This window comes from Haliotis asinina, chromosome 8, assembly GCF_037392515.1.
Source record: "Haliotis asinina isolate JCU_RB_2024 chromosome 8, JCU_Hal_asi_v2, whole genome shotgun sequence".
In the NCBI taxonomy this organism is placed as follows: domain Eukaryota; kingdom Metazoa; phylum Mollusca; class Gastropoda; order Lepetellida; family Haliotidae; genus Haliotis; species Haliotis asinina.
This window is the reverse complement of record NC_090287.1, coordinates 9,626,754-9,646,718: the sequence shown is the minus strand read 5'-3', so window position 1 is coordinate 9,646,718 and position 19,965 is coordinate 9,626,754. Positions and strand designations below refer to the sequence as shown.

General features: G+C 41.3%; 1 protein-coding gene across 1 annotated transcript in view; it reads left to right on the top strand.

The window, feature by feature from the left end:
• The first annotated feature begins 9,557 nt into the window (after nt 1–9,557).
• LOC137294512 (cyclin-dependent kinase-like 4) overlaps nt 9,558–19,965 on the top strand; it is a 33,789-nt gene continuing 23,381 nt past the window's right edge. The window contains exon 1 of the mRNA XM_067825545.1: nt 9,558–10,459. Coding sequence (XP_067681646.1) covers nt 10,256–10,459 — 204 coding nt within the window. The 5' untranslated portion in view covers nt 9,558–10,255. The remainder of the gene's footprint in view (nt 10,460–19,965) is intronic.

Sequence of the window (19,965 nt, the reverse complement as noted above, 5' to 3'; positions counted from 1 at the left end):
CAACTCCCAAAACGTTTTATTTTAGACATTTTACCAAAGTGTCCAATTCAGTTCCCGTGCTGGCCTGTACCTTGTGTCGTGTGTTCACGTGAACAATTGACCAGCCTCTGTGTGTATTTGTGAAAGATGCCACTGGCTGAGTAATATTGAACCGTGTTTCTAGTAGAGCTTTCCATAGAATTTGAAAAGGGGTTTGTCGTTCTTGTTTGTTTAAGACCAAGACAAAAGCCAGGCAAGTACGTTAAACAGTGGAACATAGACCCTTTTCAAATTAGACTTAGGCATTAGGCAACATTACCTTATTCAGAAAATAAGTGAGTGATTGAATGAGTGAGTACGCCGCTTTTAGCAATATTCAAGCAATGTCACTGCGGGGGATTCTTGAAATAAACTTCAGACATCACTAGACCACATAACGGATCACCAGTATTGAATTAAAACAGCTTCCACTGGGGGTGAAAGACAAACTAGAGGGGAAAAAGACATAGTATGAATGGATCACTGTAATCAGTGGGGACTCCTGTTGTCTATGAGACGGGTACTCACGATCTCTTCAACCGGCCACTTGTAAACGATGAGTTCCTAGAGCGAGGTGACTGAGCCCAGGTGAAAATGATAATCAATGTACTCAATTAAGGGCAAAAGACGGAGAACAAAGGGTGTATGTTTACATCCTTTTTACTTCAATGTCTGTAGCAACATGGGTAGTCCGGACAAGAATTGGTCTCCACCAGTCTGTTAAAAAAGTGGTCCTAATGAATTGACCTTGTGATACAGGGCCCCATACCCTGAAAGTCCAGGCCTTTCTTCCTAATATCAATCACTTATTCAGCTGATACAACGTGCGAGGTTCGCGAGGTTCTGTATGGTTTTTCAGAAGGTACAATGTGCTTGTCGCGAGGTTCTGTATGGTTTTCAGAAAGCACAATGTGCTTGTCGCGAGGTTCTGTATGGTTTTCAGAAGGCACAATGTGCTTGTCGCGTGGTTCTGTATGGTTTTCAGAAAGTACAATGTGCTTGTCGCGAGGTTCTGTATGGTTTTCAGAAGGTACAATGTGCTTGTCGCGAGGTTCTGTATGGTTTTCAGAAAGTACAATGTGCTTGTCGAGAAGTTATGTATGGTTTTCAGAAGGTGCAATGTGCTTCATGTGAGGATCTTTAAACATGTCAGTTGGTACAATGTCCTTGTATGATGTTATACTCCTGTCAGAAGGTGTTATGCGTTTGTTATGAGGATAATTATTCATTTCCGAAGCTACAGTGTCACTATGTACTCTATGTGATTTATAAAAATTCCAGTCAGATGGTGCAGTGTGTTTGACGCTTCTATTTGCACAACAGAAAGTGCAATATAGTTGTCGTTGAGGTCTATATTCCTGGACCCGTTACGATCCGGGTTAGAACTGGTCAAGGAAAGGGACAGTAAGGGACAATCAGGTGAGAGAGAAAGGATCTAGACGGCACAGCACAGATTAATGAATCAATAACTGTGTTGGAACTTGCGATAATCCAACACCATTGGATTATCTCGTTCAGACAGGATTATGTTCGGACCCCTGGAATATTGATGAGTGCAGAGTAAAACTGTATTCACTAACTGTTTTCCTTTCGCAACGTGCAGAGTCTTTATCTCTTAGTTCTCAGTTCCTCTCGGAAGGTACAGCGTACTGGTCCTGAGTGGAGTGAGTTTAGTTTTACGCCGCACTCAGCAATATTCAAGCTATACGGCGGCGATCTGTAAATAATCGAGTCTGGGCCAGGCAATCCAATGATCAACAATATGACCATCGATCTGCACAACTGGGAACTGATGACATGTGTCAACCAAGTCAGCCAGCCTGACCACCCGATCCCGTTAGTCGCCTCTTACGACAAGCATAGTCGCCTTTTATGGCAAGCATGGGTTGTTGAAGGTCTATTCTACCCCGGGACCTTCACGGGTCGTACTGGTCCTGAAGAAGCAAAGGGTGTATGAGGTCCTGTAAGCTTGCTTCTGAGGAAGTAAAGTGTGTGTGATGGGGTTTTATCCATCGCAGTAATATCGCAATACTAAAAAGGCCAATGTTCGTGAAATTGGTAAGGCAGGCAGTGCCAGCAGGTGTATTTTATCACTGCTCAATTTGTTATGTTAATCTGCCAAATCTGTAATAATAAATCAACGTTCTCGTAAAATATTGTAAAACATGTGATTGAATACACAGAGAGCAAAATATTCTGCAAATTATTTCCATCGACAATAATTCTTGAACTTTACGTTTGAACAATGTGTTTGAACTCCGTGACAGAGATCAACAAAGCCATCTGCTTATTGTTCTAAGTCCGCTCTGTGATCCCATAGTCTGTCAAGTATGGTGGAGTCTCCTTACTGAACGATAAACGTCACAGGAGGAGGCTGTCACTCACGCAAACACGGATACATGTTGAAATCTCGTGTTATCTCCCGACGTTTTACGTGATCTGCGTCTTGACCGTTTGACCCTACCTCCTCAAGGAATCGCACTCAGCGGACACCAACGCTGCCATATGTAGCGTGTCACGTATGGATGATATATAACGTAAAGTCCCACTATATGATATACACTGATATAGAGTGCAATGAAGAGGTTGTTTTTGATTGGTATGATTTCATACGAAGATTCGTCAGCATTGTTGAAGTTCCAGTTTCCTGTTAACATAGCTCATCTTCACATGCTATCATCTGTTGCACAACTTATTGTTAAACTGACACCTTCGAATACCTTAAAATCTTGGATTACTGGGAATAATAGAGAGATTATTTACATTGCTGTGACTGAACACCAGACCAGCCTAACCAAATGTACACTCGGGCACCTAAGTTGAAGGGACAGGCGTAAATACCGTCAAGGTTCCCCTGAAAATATTGAATAAATGAGCAATAGGAAGACACGAAGCGTTTATCTGAGACAACCGCAAGGTGTTTGACCGTACTATATCTTAGCAACCATACAATGTCTTAAAGGGACATTCTGCTTTTAGCAGCGATTTGTTATGGGAATGGGTTTGTTGAATTACTGACACCTAACACATACATTGTAATTAGCTTGAACATATTTCATTGACATTTAGTGGACAAATGCCACCAACGAACGCCGCCCCGTCAGTGAACACTGATGGTGTCAGAGGACAGAAGAACGCATATAATACATTGGAGTGTTGCAGTGTATACAGAGTGCGATATGTCGGTTGCTATAGGAACATCAATGAGGACAATAATCATGACGAGATGGATATTTGATTTAAAGCGACATAGTGAACATTAAGTACCTCGTTTAACACTGGCTGCATGTAGCTCACGGACGTAGTTTATACCTTGACTCTGTTATTGGACCATATCAGTAAACATCAAGTAAACATGCTGTACTTCCGGTATAATGTATGTATGATGTATACTAGGATTGGGAGTCAGAATAGGTCTCAAGATGCGCGTGGCTAGAACCATTTAAAGGGAATGGTTTGTGTTGTTGGTTGTAGGTTTGTTATTTAGCGCCGTACTGAGCAATATTCCAGCTATATGGTAGCTTTCTGTAAATAATCGAGTCTGGACCAGTCAATACAGTGACCAAAATCATGAGCATCTTACGACAAGCAGGTTTTACTGAAAACCAGTTTCATCCTGTATCTTCACTGGAGTCAACTGGTTTGTGACTCGGCGTCATGACGTCATCGTGATGGTTGCTGTTGCATCCAGTCACTGTTTCTTTTTCAGGTGAGACTCAGGTGAGACTCAGGTGATTACAGTTAGTCATAAAACATGAATAAACGCCATTCACTCAGTGTCAGACAAGGTTATCTTTCAAGCCCTCATGTATTTCACAAATATGCTTACAATGTGTACCATCTGAGTCAGCAAAATGTGGCTATGTCTGTCGTAAACACGGAGATATATCTGATCAGGAATTTGTAATCTTGGACTTAAAGCGTGGATTCAAGTTGTATATGATGGGTCTTTTCCCAGATAAAATTTTACCGCGACCGTCAAAAAGGCTTACGTGTAGAATACTGAGCTTGGGTTACAAAACTCGAGTTAGTCCAGCGTCTTCGTTCTCCTACCCTTTAGTTCCTACATAACAAACAAACCTAAAAAGAGGTGCTCACCCTTTAGAGAACACGTGGTGTCATCACTATTCTCAGTGATCCATTCGTACAGTGAAATCTTTATCGATTGAAAATAAGAGCCTGGTTGATATCTAGTTTGTCATACAGACCCTGAAACAAAGATATCCAAGAAAGCACACGTAAGTTTAGAAAATGAGGCAAGTCTAGATTGAAGAAAATCTCAGGGTTCTTTTTATGTATGCATTTTTATTGTGAACTGTTTTTTTCTGTAAAATGTGTTCATTTCAGAGACTAGTTGTTAGTCTAAGAAAAGGCTTAGAATCTCATGCCATACAGATTTAATCCGCCACACACAGATGGCATAAACAAAAAGAATAGAGAAAAGAGTTATCTTACCTTCAATTAGGACCTACCAGACACATAAACTCATTACATTGTCTGTTAATACCTACTAGAGAGAGGTTATCACAGTGCCTGTTAAATCCTACCAGACAAATAAAGTCATTATACTGTCTGTTAAGACCTACCAAAAAAGAGAGGTCATTATACTGTCTGTTAATGCCTGCCAGAGAAGAGAGGTTATCCTACTGTCTGTTAAGCCCTTCTAGAGAAGAGAGGTCATCACACTGTCTGTTAAGACCAACCATAGAAGAGAACTCATTATATTGTTTGTTAAAACCAACCAGAGAAGAGAGGTCATTGCACTGTCATTTTCGAAAGCCGTAGTATCTGCAGCATATTCCTATAGATAGTTGTTCGGTTAACGTTTAGTAAGAGAGTATTTATACATGACGTACCACTGCCAGTACGTACTTTGGCACATGACGTCAGAGTTTTCAAAGCAGTCGCTCGTCACGCTGATGACCAGGATTCTGTTTCCCACGTGGAGGCAATGTGTGAAGCCCATTTCCGGTCACACCCGTGTGGTATTGCTAGGAACGACGTAAAACTACACTCACTCACTCAACACAGTCGGAACCAAAAAACCCTGACAGCTGCGTTGACGTTTTCCTCTTGAATTAATCATTCCATGGGCTGTCATATATCCATTAATAACCTGGCTTCAGTCGTCAGTTGTCTCGACAAGAACGCGGATCAACTAATCTATACTGTAATAAAAATCCATCATAAGCTCTTTAGAGAAAGTTCTCGAGGTCACGTGATGTCCTGGCTATCGGCAGTTCTCGCCTGGACTTAACTTGCCTGCGTCTGTTATCTTGGTGCGTTGTTCTTTAACGTGACCACATAAATCAGAGTGATAATGGAGACAGTTCTCCCAAACCTTGGCCGACATGACACCATCGCACGGTTGATTCATAACGACCTGTGGCCAAGTATAAACAAAATGCCTGACCTTGGTTCTGTACGTCATGAACCTTGTAGTAAACTAATGAAGTCACAATATTGCTTTGTTTTCGTTCGGAGCTACCTCGCCAGGCATAGCGGTTTCCTCCTGTGGAAAGGAGCACTTGTGGTGATAATCGTCACGTACACAAGGGTCTTACAGTGGTTCTCGCTAATCCAGGGTATGTCCATCACAGTGTGGTTAATACCGTGGACCAATTCGCTACCTTTTTTAGAATTAGCATTAGTGGTAAAGCATGAGATTAAAACGGTCGTCCAAGCAAACGCCTCTCTCGGGAGAGGATAGTTCGAGAAACCGGAAGGATGGCTGGATGTGCTGAAGACTGGATCCTGCATCTCCGAGAACTGGAACTGTGCATTAGTTGAGTTCTCACACAAAACAGTGATGTATTCTTCAGATATACACGGTTTTGGTTAACACTTTATGATGCTCTTTTATACAGGTGCTCGTAAAAAGGTCAGAATGACCTGATTTATGAGCAACACCTGGCGGTGTAAACTCGATGAAACGGTGCACCGTGCATATTTAAACACTGAGACAATGAAATGCGACCTAAAATACACGCAATCATTTATCGGAGCATCCATGTGTGTATGAGTGTGTGTGAGAGAGAGTGTGTGTGAATGTGTGTATGTGTGAGATAGAAAGAATGGCTACGCATTATTAAATGACCATTGAAACAATCGCCTGAAAACGGATGCAAATGAACTGTCCACCCCCTCCCTCTGGACTGTGCAAACACCCTTTCCCAAAAAGACGTATCCTCCCCTGTTTGCACATTTGTATACTCCAAATGTTACTAAAGTAACTTTAGAACCGCTGTACCACTACTGACACAGATACTAAGCCAGTATTCTGGTGGAAACAGTTGTATGCAGTCTCATACACACACTTCTCCAAGCGAAACCGATGGAACTCACTTTGACAATACATTGAACATAAACACAATTTGATCATGAGTGTGCGAGTGAGTCGCGTTTTATGCCACTGTACCGAATATTCCAACATCATTACAACTGTAACACCAGAAAAAGGCTTCATTGTACCAATGTGAGGAATCGAACCAGACCTTCCGTATGACAATAAACCTATACACCCCTTTCTTGACAGGGCACAGCCAAACACGGCATAACGAAGGTTGAACGGGATGTGGTTCGGGAGAGAGGTTCACTGGGGGAGATAGAATATGATCAATAGTCGTGGATTCCCCAGCAGTGGTGTTGGCGACTGTCCAGAAAGCACTTCAGGTATTTCCGACCTGTTGACGTGCGGTGAAGTAGGGGTGAACGGCGCGTTCGGGATTAATACCTCTATAGAGCACGCATGTGAGTGGCTACCTGGTCTGGATGGGAGCCTGATTTATAGTGCGAAACTTCTGAGATACCAGTGTATCATGGATACCCAACTCAGTCACAATACGCACCGTCCAGTTCCCGTGTTATCCCGTTAGTGCCAAGCGCCAGGCAGGGTAACAACAAATGGCACGTGTTAACATATTGGTATGACACTACGAGGAGATCGAACACGGACCTTCCGCTTGCCATCCAGTACTTACCCTATTCAGTGTAGGAGATTCGCAGGACGCCATCCAACGGTCCCAATAGAAGCTTTATTATGCATCCGTTATTGTACTGACTGTACCAGTGACTATCTGGTTGTATTGGTTAATGTGTAGTTGAACAAATGACTGTTTAATTGTACCAATCACTATCTAGTTGTACTAGTGACTGTCTAGTTGTACCAAACATTGTCTAGTTGTACCGTCACTATCTAGCTGTACCAGTCACTGTCGTGTTGTTCCAATCACAGCCTAGTTGTATCAGTCACTATCTAGTTGTACCAATCACTATCCAGCTGTACCAATCACTATGTAGCTGTACCAGTCACTGTCTTGGTGTTCCATTCACTATCTAGTTGTACCAATCACTAGCTGTACCAGTTACTTTCTAGTTGTACTGTCTAGCTGCGGTCTTAAGAAACAAGTTCTAATTATCGTTTTGAACCAGGCTCGACATGATTTCGAAAATGACAGATGGAGAGCTGTAGGTATGCTTCAACTTGTACCTTCATTCATCTACACAGAAACGTTGGTTGGGACATGCTGTAAAACAATCAAGTTTGAGACCGTCCACGTGATGACCACCCTTAACGACCCAAAGTCAAAACTGATGGGACCACGTACAACACACCTTGAACACAGGTTGAAGCCGGTAGACCCAGACGGCCCGTGCCATAACACTTCGACGGTGTCCTTACGACTACAGCGTGCATGCAAAAGGTCCAGCCCGATGTAGATGGAGCAGAACACATTTACGACGTGGAGCTCGTAAGTGGTGAAGAGTTTTCGAAGCCGTTGAGTCAAGTCTCCTTCCTCATTTCTGTAGGTCACATGAGGCTCTACGCTCTGACTGAGGTGGTTTAGGAGGAGACCGCGTTATGATATTGGGTCATATAACTGATGTTGCATGGATGCAAAGTTTTGTTATTAAACTTAAGTGATGAGAGGTGCGGAGGCGAGGTTTGCCTTTGCCATGTTTGCAACTTGAAAGCCCGGGTTGATGTTTCAACATAATAATGCCAGATCGCACTTTGCTTCGAGTTGTACAGAAGTAACGTATTCAGAATACATCTGGAATAAAAGGAGCAACGTACCCGACGTCACCCAGATCTCCACAACGATGTAGGACCTACACCAACTACTTCCTCTTATCTGTAATGACCATCTACATTACTTACAGATGTTTAGTAGGATGGGCTAGCGGGTGTCAGGTTTGCACCAATGCACAAAGTGGAGCCACTTGCAACTGACTGTGAACTTGCAGGTGAAACCCTTTGTGTTGTGGTTCATTTGCATATGGCAGATACTCCTTTCTTGGAACGTACATCGTTACCATACAGCGAAACATTTGTCTTCATGTGTTATAGTTTCCTTCGCAACAGTAAACGTTTAACACTGAATCTGTTTGTGTTTGGTGTCTCACAACAACTTTGAGTATATCTAAGGAAATACACACCCCTTGGTAATATTAACAGCAACATAATAATAATGAAATTAACAGGATCTAACAAAAGAAACAAATATTAATGACATAACATTTTGAAAAAGGTTTGTTCAAGAAACGTCTGGAACAAATATATTAGCTCTTTTATTACTCAATATGCAGGATGGTAAACGGTTGCTCTGTTTCTTGAATGAATTTGATTGAGGTTTTTGTCTGTTTTTGTTTCAACTGCATTTGATGACTAACAATTTTCCTTCGCGCATGCGTGTATATGTGTGATTCCCCTGAAACATTTCTCCTGTGTACAATAATTTTTTTAAGTGTTTGATCTTGTAACGTTGTATTGTCAACGTTGGCATTCTGTCACATTAAGCCCGCAGACGTCGAAAACGACAATAAGTTCAATACACCGACATGATCCGTTAGCCATGCCTCAGTGCATTATTCCAATAAATATTCACAACAACGATCTGGGTTTTTTTTCACAATGCAAACCGAATCGTCTAATAAATTAATCACATAGCTGAAATATATGAACTAGGCATGAAGTAGCACAGCCTAGTCCCGCTCACGGCAAATCTATTTTTCCTAATCACCAACCATAAATTTTATCATCAAAACTCTTAGTGAGGGCGATGTCATTTAGTTCTATGCTGAGAGAAACGTTTTACTTCACTGAACACTATTCCATCTACTCATTTTATTTGAACGCCGTAGTTAGGCAATAGTTTGATCCAATTTTACATTTATGCTTGAATGATTTTATTTACTATATTCAAATTGTTCTGGTGAGTTGATTTCCCCTGTGATAAATAACAATTTGAGCGTAATGTCTCCTAACACAGCGCGTTGTTGCATGGGCATTTCATTCTGACTTAAGAACAAATTGTCATTGCCGCCGTGAGCTCTCGTGCACGACTCTCCCGTTCACCCTGATAGGTGCCAAAAGGCTCCACGTGATCCGTTGAAACAGACTGTGATAACATACACGGGACAATAACATAGTATATTAATATGGAATTCGAATATTTCATTTTGGCGTGATTTAATGCCAATGGATAGACACGTCCACTTCTGTGAGGGTGTTATTGGTCGCTGCCCCTATCAACGACATTACACATGGCACAAGCAGAGCTTGGGTGTGAATAGACGGTGATGAATTACGGTTCCCACCCTGAGCATACAGGGGATAGTACAACCCATATCCATCGCATAGCCGCAGCGATAGACGTCTTGTTATCTACCCGTACCCCGATCGAGCGCGTTTTGGTAGTCGGGGGCAAACAGATTTATTGAGGGATATGTTAGATATCCTAGGAGTCGTGAGAGGGACACTTCGTTGACAAGGCCCGTGTTGGCAACACTTGCTTGTTTCCCGTTGTTTGGATAACAATCTGTGAGAGGATAAAGGTTTTTACAGGTTAAATTTCAAATGTCATGACTGACAAACTGTTCTTTGAAATGTGACGTAACTCAAGTGGTTGATTTCGGTTCCATGACTTACAAACAATTTCATACAGCGTTTGACATGTTTGACAAGACGTGAAACTGGTTTTCGGAACCGGATATAGAAATCAAGTGATGACAATGATAATCTATTAATGCCATTGTGTGGACTGCGCCAAGGGGAGTATTTCTATCTTTTACTGTTTTGGAACTTTCCTGAATTATATTTCTCGAGTATCCAGACTTGAAATTATTTTGGTACATTCTGCAGCTGACAGTGACATGGGGATTAGTTGAATGTAACATTCATTTTCAGTATAATAGTGTGGTGTTTCTGGATAACAGTGTGCAACATAATTTCAAAATGGTGTTACTCGGAAATGGAAGTTGGTCCGATCAGGCCAATATGCAGACCAAAGTGTCTGGAAGCTGGTCGGAACAAGCTATGTCGCTCCTGCTGCAGAAGAAACTGCAAGAAAACAGATTAATGGAGTTGCAACGCGCACCTGCCAAACCAAAGACATATCACGTGGCGCCTTCACACACAGACCATCGCGTGCATTCTCAGGTACGATAATCACTGCCTATTTATTTTGTAAATGGCGTTTATTTTGGAAATCCTTTCCAGATCAAGTAACTTACTATCTCGTTCACAGGGAAAATCTTTAGCAGTTATTAAATCTGAATTACTTTCAACTGTTAACAGATCATTTACACTGATTCTCAATGTGAAGGATCGCTGTTTTAGCCAAAGGGCTCATTCTGTCAAAAGGAAGATTGAAAGGAGTCATCATGACCAATGGTTCGTAAGAGGAATGAATAGTTGTTTGTATATACAGTTGTCGACATTTTGATTGCAAAGTAACACGTTTTGAACAATTTATTTATTTCGCTCCTTACAGGCAATGTATCTGTGTTACCTAAATTAGCTTACATATGCAGTTGGGAATGCTTAAAGACAGAGACGGAAACAAACACCGTCGGTTCTGTACTTGTTCAGTGGTCTAAAATCAATTTGACAACTTTTGGAATTGCCTCCACAACATCATCACAGGTCTTCTGCACATCTTGGAAAGGACACATTTTCAATGAGGCATCGGTGCCACTAAAGTCATTAATCACAATTTATCAGTGTCCGATGTGATCTTTCAAAAACCTTCCAAAATTATTGGTAAATATGCTAGTTAGTTTTATGAATTTGTTTTTGGTTTAATAGTTGTAGATTCTATTTTGAAATGCGAAAGAGCCTATCAAAAATAGAGAAAAACGTTATATATGTTGTTCTATTCAATTATCATATCTTGGGACGAATGCTGGCGTTTGGATTGCTATTGCTAGCAGCGAAATATGTTTCATGGGTATTCTTGTTATATATGGCTCCAAAAGAACCGATCATGATATACCAGGCGTTTACTGGATCGGGAATCAGGCTCTGAATGCATGTTCATAACATGTTCTTCTCCGGTCGTTGCTCATACTATCAATCACTATTTTGTCCGGTCCAAATTTGATTGTATGCACGCAGACTTCATGAAGCGTGAATGCCTGGTTCACAAACAAAAACAAAAAAACACAAACAAGAAAACACTACAAGAAATTCATAGATAAACAAATACTAATTTTGTTATGGTCTAATGTTTACACAAATGACACATACAAACATGCTTACTGCACACAAGGTCCTTAATTACAGGTAAATATTTTCCTAGCGTTATGGAACCTGTGCAGGTAAATCAGCGAGTTTTCTGCATGATATTAGCAGGATAAATGTTGTTAATGTTTGTTTTTCGCCACTGTCCTCATGGCCACGATAAAACAATTAAACGTCCCTAATATGCCATGAATCAGCACGTGAAACGTTTGTTAAGCAATACAACCAAGATTATGTTTATGAAAACAAACAAGCTACCGTATTCAGCGCATTAATCGATAGTGTTTACTGCCTTATTTCCCCAACAGAATGTTGTCAATTTGTTCAATAATCGCGATATTGCTTTCAATATACTGTAATATAATTTTACTATTGTTCTATTGGGTTTAGCAAAACCAATTAAGCATATTTAAGCATAACACGAACACAGACGTTCAAACGCAGTAACAACAGTGTGATTACTACACCCTAAATCTGCGGGATCAAATCATACAACAAAAAATTAGCAATATTGTAGAGACCTTGAGTGATGTACAGTTGCTCTTGACACCGGGGCAAAGAAGATTGATGAGGGAACTCATAGCCTCGCAATTAATACTTTTCAAAAAGTTAATAAAAAGAAATAAGACAATTTCAATCGGACATTGTTGATTTATGTGGCATACAATATGTGGATTAAATTAGATGTAAATTAGTTGGGATACAATACTCGACAAAATAATTAAGGGATATTGGTACTTTTATGGCTGATATTTCATGACTATGTCAGTGAATAAATATATTAATAACACTATATAAATTAATCATCATTATTCATAATTTCAGAAATTACAGTACATGACAACTGGGATGTGGTTTTGTAATATCCAGAGACCTTCAGACTAACATTCTCTGAAATAATAATTATATTTGCAGAAACAAAATGTCCATGTCACCAGAAAAGGCGCCCAAGTGAAATGGGAACTTCTGATCATGTGGGAAATATGAACCTGGTTCAATTGTCAGTACAGTAAGTGATAGACCGAAGGGGAATTTTGGTTCGGGAACTGTAAGACAGACCACAAGATGATCTTGTACAAACATTAGCAGGATATTAAAGACATTTTAATGACATGTTTGGAACCAGTAGGACAAACGCTTGTTAAACAAAATAACCTAGAACGTTTTGATGTAAACGAAAAGAGCTACCGTATCCAGAGAAAATAATCAATGTTTTTTACGGTCCAATTTCGTAATGTTGACATTGTGTTCAAAACTAAGACAGCAGGGCATGGTCGTGTTGTTGTCCAGTGCCGACACTCTCGCGTTACGGTAGGTGCCTTTGGCTTCGTGCAATAAGCCAATTTAAACCTCGCAGGTGACCATTTTTTCCGTGAAATATCTATCAAGGATCTCAGTACTTTACTACTCTAGGATTCCATACCCAATGTAGAATCCCAGTGCATCAATGCAGTAGGATCCCAGTACAGCACTACTTTAGGATCTTAGCACGACACTACTGTAGGATCCCAATACATCTCTACTGTAGGACGCCAGGACATCACTACTGTAGGATCCCAGTATATCGCTACTGTAGGACGCCAGGACATCACTACTGTAGGATCCCAGTACATCACTACTGTAATACCCCAGGACATCACTACTGTAGGACGCCAGCACATCACTACTGTAGGATTCCAGAACATCACTACTGTAGGACGCCAGGGCATCACGACTGTAGTGACATAACCGCTGGAGGACCCAGTACATAACTTCAGTAGGATCCCAGTACAGCACTACGGTAGGATCACAATACTTGACTACTGCAAGATCCCAGAACATCACTACTGTAGGACGCCAGGACATCACTATTGTAGGATCCCAGGACATCACTACTGTAGGACCCCAGGACATCACTACTGTAGGACGCCAGTACATCACTACTTCAGGACGCCAGTACATCACTACTGTAGGACCCCAGGACATCACTATTGTAGGATCCCAGTACATCACTACTGTAGGACCCCAGGACATCACTACTGTAGGATCCCAGTTCATCACTACTGTAGGATCTTAGCACATCACTACTGTCAGATCCCAGTACATCACTACTGTAGGACGCCAGTACATCACTACTTCAGGACGCCAGTACATCACTACTGTAGGACCCCAGGACATCACTATTGTAGGATCCCAGTACATCACTACTGTAGGACCCCAGGACATCACTACTGTAGGATCCCAGTTCATCACTACTGTAGGATCTTAGCACATCACTACGGTCGGATCCCAGTACATCACTACTGTAATACCCCAGGACATCACTACTGTAGGATCCCAGGACATCACTACTATAGTGACATAACTGCTGTAGGACCCAGTACATCACTTCAGTAGGATCCCAGTACAGCACTACGGTAGGATCACAATACTTGACTACTGCAAGATCCCAGAACATCACTACGGTAGGATCCCAACACATGTATCCTGTGTAATGTAAAACAAATTCGTATAGATAAAACTCGGTGAACATTGGCGAATTCTTAACAAAACCTTACACAAAAACGCAGCTGTTTACACGCATGATATTTGCACATGCATTTCAGCAATTCGATGCATGATCCTCGTGTAATTCATCTGCAGAAGGTCTGCAGAAGGTCGTCGACGTCACTATAAAGTTACTGTTTTCGTGTTAGATCCTTCTGGTTAGATGTATCCAGTCGATTAAAACTAAAATGTAGTTGATTACCAAAATAGATATATGTCGTCAATGCGATAATGACCATCTAAACATACCCTTTGTTTGCCTGTCGTGTAGTACCTGGATTAACAACGTCATAAAAGGTGCCGTCTGTATTGAGCGTCAGATATTTCATTCTTTATTCTTAAATAAGAAGTGGCGAACGACAATTGAATGGATAATATAAAGCCATGTCATGCAGGTTTATGCCAAGGTTGAAATGTCGCGTGGCTGATATGGGTTGTTTCAGAACCCCCACGGGGATGTTATGACAACAGACAGATATCTGAAATAATTTCATGCAACACCTTGCACACGTCGTCAGTCGGAGTAATTCCTGATCCTAATCTCCGCGTTTCACGCCCAGTGCGTTTAGAGACAGGGACGCCAGACACTGGTACAGCTCTGATGGAAGAACTGGGATTATCTTGTTTCAGACAATATATATGGTTTGTTGTACTCGTCACAATGGGGCTGACCTGCAGATATATCGACGTGAATTGGCAGTATAGTTTCAATTTGGATTAAAAAAAACTACAGTGAATAATCTTCTTGGGGGTATTTGGTTTGATGTTAATATACAACTTTGGTAACAAACGCAGCAGACGACAGAATGACAGTCAGCTGTGGAAAATGATTGTCTGCTCGTCACGAACTGATGCACTGGGAACGCGGCACAGGAAGAATAATTGCAGTGATTTATGTCAGACCGCTGACCACACAATTAAACTTGATATGCCGTGTGATTTTAATGTAAATGTTTAGTGAACAGCTTGATAAATAAATACAATATATTAATAAATATATATGTCATTTTTCATCCTACACGCTGAGAGGTCAGGGAATATTTATATAAATACTGTTTATTATCTGATCCTATTTTGGATATTGATCCATACACAAGGGTAGCACTGTAACAATCGGTTATAACTGATACGACACTTATATAAACACATGAAATAACTGTTATTGAATACGTCCGGGTTCAACCGAGTTCAGAGCCTGGCATTGACTCCACTGCGCCGTTGCTGATGGAATACCTAAATATTTATAACGACACTATCTGTGTAACTCTGTCCTTGGGTTCTTGTCAGTCATTGTTTCCTGTCTGAGTAGACCCGTGAAGGTCCCGGGGTAGAATAGGCCTTCAGCAACCCATGCTTGCCATAAAAGGCGACTATGCTTGTCGTAAGAGGCGACTAACGGGATCGGGTGGTCAGGCTCGCTGACTTGGTTGACACATGTCATCGGTTCCCAATTGCGCAGATCGATGCTCATGTTGTTGATCACTGGATTGTCTGGTCCAGACATGATTATTTACAGACCGCCGCCATATAGCTGTAATATTGCTGAGTGCGGCGTAAAACTAAACTCACTCACTCACTCCTGTCTGAGTAGGATAACATCACATATAACGTCGAGTCTATTGTTGATCAATGATCAATGAGTTATTTTCAGTCATGTCATAGGGCATGATGTGACGTTGGTGTGCCTGTGTATCGGGAGTGAGTATTGTGACGTTGGTGGTGCCTGTATATCGGGAGTGAGTATTATGACGTAGGTGGTGCCTGTGTGTTGGGATATTGTGACGTTGGTAGTGCCTGTGTGTTGGCAGTGAGTCTTGTGACGTCGGTGTGCCTGTGTTTCGGGAGTGAATATTGTGACGTTGGTGGTGCCTGTGTTTCGGGAGTGAGTATTGTGACGTTGGTGTGCCTGTGTATCGGGAGTGAGTATTGTGACGTTGGTGTGCCTGTGTATCGGGAGTGAGTATTGTGACGTTGGTGGCGCCTGTGTTTTGGGAGTGAGTATTGTGACGTCGGTGTGTCTGTGTTTCGGGAGTGAATATTGTGACGTTGGTGGTGCCTGTATATAGAGAGTGAGTATTATGACGTAGGTGGTGCCTGTGTGTCGGGATATTGTGACGTTGGTGGTGCCTGTGTATTGGGAGTCAGTATTGTGACGTCGGTGTGCCTGTGTTTCGGGAGTGAATATTGTGACGTTGGTGGTGCCTGTATATCGGGAGTGAGTATTATGACGTAGGTGGTGCCTGTGTTTTGGGATATTGTGACGTTGGTGGTGCCTATGTGTTGGAAGTGAATCTTGTGACGTTGGTGTGCCTGTGTTTCGGGAGTGAATAATGTGACGTTGGTGGCGCCTGTGTATCGAGAGTGAGTATTGTGACGTAGGTGGTGCCTGTGTATCGAGAGTGAATATTGTGACGTTGGTGATGACTGTGTATCAGGATATTGTGACGTCGATGTGCCTGTGTTTCGGGAGTGAACATTATGAAGTTGGTGGTGCCTGAGTATCGAGAGTGCGTAGTGACGTAGGTGGCGCCTGTGTATTGGGAGTGACTATTGTGACGTTGGTGGTGCCTGTGTATCGGGAGTGAATAGTGACGTTGGTGGTGCCTGTGTATTGGGAGTGAGTACTGTGACGTCGGTGTGCGTGTGCATCGGGATTGAATATTGTGACGTTGGTGGTGCCTGTGTATCGGGAGTGAATTTTGTGACGTAGGTGGTGCCTGTGTATTGGGAGTGAGTATTGTGACGTTGGTGTGCCTGTGTATTGGGAGTGAACATTGTGACGTTGGTGATGACTGTTTGAGCGGGAGTTAATGAATGAACGAGTATTGTGACGTCAGTGATTCGTGTTTCATTTTGAGAAACTGGCTGAATGCGCTTTTGCACTTCACTTGTGAGATCTAAAATGTTTACAGTTGGACTGGTATTTGTACACCATCGTTACCATCAGCGGTACCGTGCAAGCAACAGTTTCCTGAATTTGGGCTTATAAAGCCATTCTACACAAGTGCCATCACATATGGATCACACAAACATTGATTCCCTATCAGATTCATATCTCTCAGCTCTAAAAGTATAATAAGGCACCATATATTTATTAAATTACTTCTCGTTGAAAAATCTTCAGCGATAACAAGGTGAAAATCTGTTTCAGCCTATCTTGGTCTTAATATATAAATTCACATGAATCATTCTGTTGGAAATATTCCGAATTCAATGACGGCTTGCTTCCATGTATGTGACTTGTATGTGATTTGCTAGATATATAAGCTGATCTAATTAAGGCACGAAGTTATTTCGGTGCGACAGAAATTCAACCATTCACTTGTATATAATAAGACAGTCTAATTTTTCAACACGCACGGGCAAACAAATTTAATATAACCACATGACGCGTACACTTCAATCAAGATTCAAAATAATCACGTTTATTTTCAGCCGATAAATGATCATGCCTTAAAAAATTCAACCATTGAGAATGTGTTTTCGCTTCCTACTTCAACTACTAGTGAGTAGTAGTACATATATATGATAGTGGCATATTCGACAATCAAGCGGGGATTAAACCGTAGCGTTATATCGAGGTCGACTTCCTTTGACAGTTTAACGGCATATTCAGTGTATACATGACAAACGTTATAATTCACCTTCATGATTTGTACAACTCCTCCACCACTAAACACTTCTTTAAAGTCGATAATAAAATTTGTAACAATATTTGCAAGGCATAAATCTAAGGATAAGCCGTCAGCGTTAAGTAACGTACAATCAGCCATGCTCTTGAAACCGTTCAGTGAAAGACTTGTAGAATGCAGTCGCTCTTGTAGCCGGTGTCACTGTTGAACTCTGACCTTTCTCTAAACGCGCCCTTACACCACGATTCTTATAACACACAGTGTACAGTAGGCGCCCCGCAGCACAGAGAGCCATGCATTACAGCCCTTTAGCACATTGCACAACGTTGGAACACAAGGTATATATTGAAACAGGTCGACTTAAGCTTCTCAGGTGGATTTAGTCTGTGTGAGATACATTCGTTAAGACAGCTTGTTGAAACCTTTGTTAGTTTTCGCAATTAACTTTCGCAAGAACAAATATTTATTTTCCTCAGAAAGGCTTGTAATTGCAGATTATCGTGTTCAAGACATTAGTTATTGTTACTTTGTAGTCGAAATAGGTTGATAAAACAATAATTTACAATAAACCGCTTAACTGTTGACTGAAACGGAAAGTGAAGATAGAAATAAAAATAAAATACGTAGTTTATGAAAGTATTGAAAAATATCACAATGCAGTGAATGTTTTCATAGCATCTTTATTATATTGTTAATACTTTAATTTGAATTTTTAAAACAAAAAAAAACGAAAAAAAACCTCTTACCGCCAGTTAAGGAAGACAATTCTTCATGTATCAAGACAAGAAGTATATTATATGTAGATTCCACGGATATGTGATATAATTCCTATTTCACGTGTACACTGGATTGTCTAGTCCAGATTCCATTATGTACAGACCGCCGCCATATAGCTGGAATATTGATGTGTGCGGCGGAAAACTAAACTCACTCACGCAGTCACAAAAACATAATACCATACACGACAGTCTTCTTGTAGAGCCTGATTCCTATGCATCATTACCATTAAAGATAGAATCTCATATTAATGCGTCTTTAAACATTTTTTTCCACTTTCAGATATATAATCCTATTTAAATAATATAAAAAATACAGACCAGGTCCAAACGCGAATATTCTTATCTTTGGTACGGCAATAGGTAGGCAAATATTTGCGCCTGTCCGCACACTTGGAGTTGAGGGGTTACCCTAGAAATGCAGGCTATATCTGTAGCAAACCACATAACAACCATTGATCGGTTACATACAAACTATAACACCGACATGGAAACTAAGATATGTTGAGCCGAGAAATACCCATGCATTGCAACAGCATATTCTCTAACACAGTGACTACAGGGAGAACACCGGTGAATATGACCTTCGGCAGCGTGGCCGGGGATCGTAGACTGTCGTGGTTCAGGCTCGAACACTACCGTCGGTACTCAAAGAGGGATGTCGCGTATTGACATGAACTTAAACAAAATAAACTTATCAAAGACATATTTTTCATTCCTCTGCACCACGGAGCAGTTGTCCCGGTAATGCCACATATCAAGTACTGGAATATGTAAAACCAAAGTGTGAGTGACTTTAGTTTTACAAAACTCTTAGCAATATTCCAGCAACGGTGGACACCAGAAATCGGCTTCACATCATGTAATGGGGAATCGAACCTGGGTCTTTGGCGTGACGAGTGACAGCTTTATACTAGGCTAGTAGAAGCATGATAATTCTTCCGACTACGTAAAAATTAATCTTGGGAATTTGTGAAATTGCCTCTCTTGTGTGCAACCGAATCACCCACTCCGTCATGTTTGGATTGTGAATAGCACTCATTTCTGGGCGTATATTTCGAAACTCTCTTAGCTCTAAGACAGTCGTAACTGCCATACATTAACATAACTTACGACAAACTTTCAACTAAGAGAGCTTAAAAAATCTAGACCCTGTTCATTTACATTTTAATGCAAGCCCGCTAGTGTTCGTTCGTTGGTCCTTTTTCTATTTAACACCACTCTTGGGACCCTTCAAACCGGCGTGTGCATACATTTAGGTCCGTGCCACACAAACCAGTGATTGATAGCATGAGCAACGATGCTGTGTATGGCCAAACTGTATGGTTATTTCGAGAAGAGTGTTAGCAAGTATCAGTCACCAACTATAGCACGAAAGTTAACAAGTGCATCGTTTGTAAACGGCACATCCTCTTCTCTTGACACGTGAGATTATCGGTGGATTAGGAAAACAACGCATGCTTAGCAGAGATCATGCTGGTGATTATTC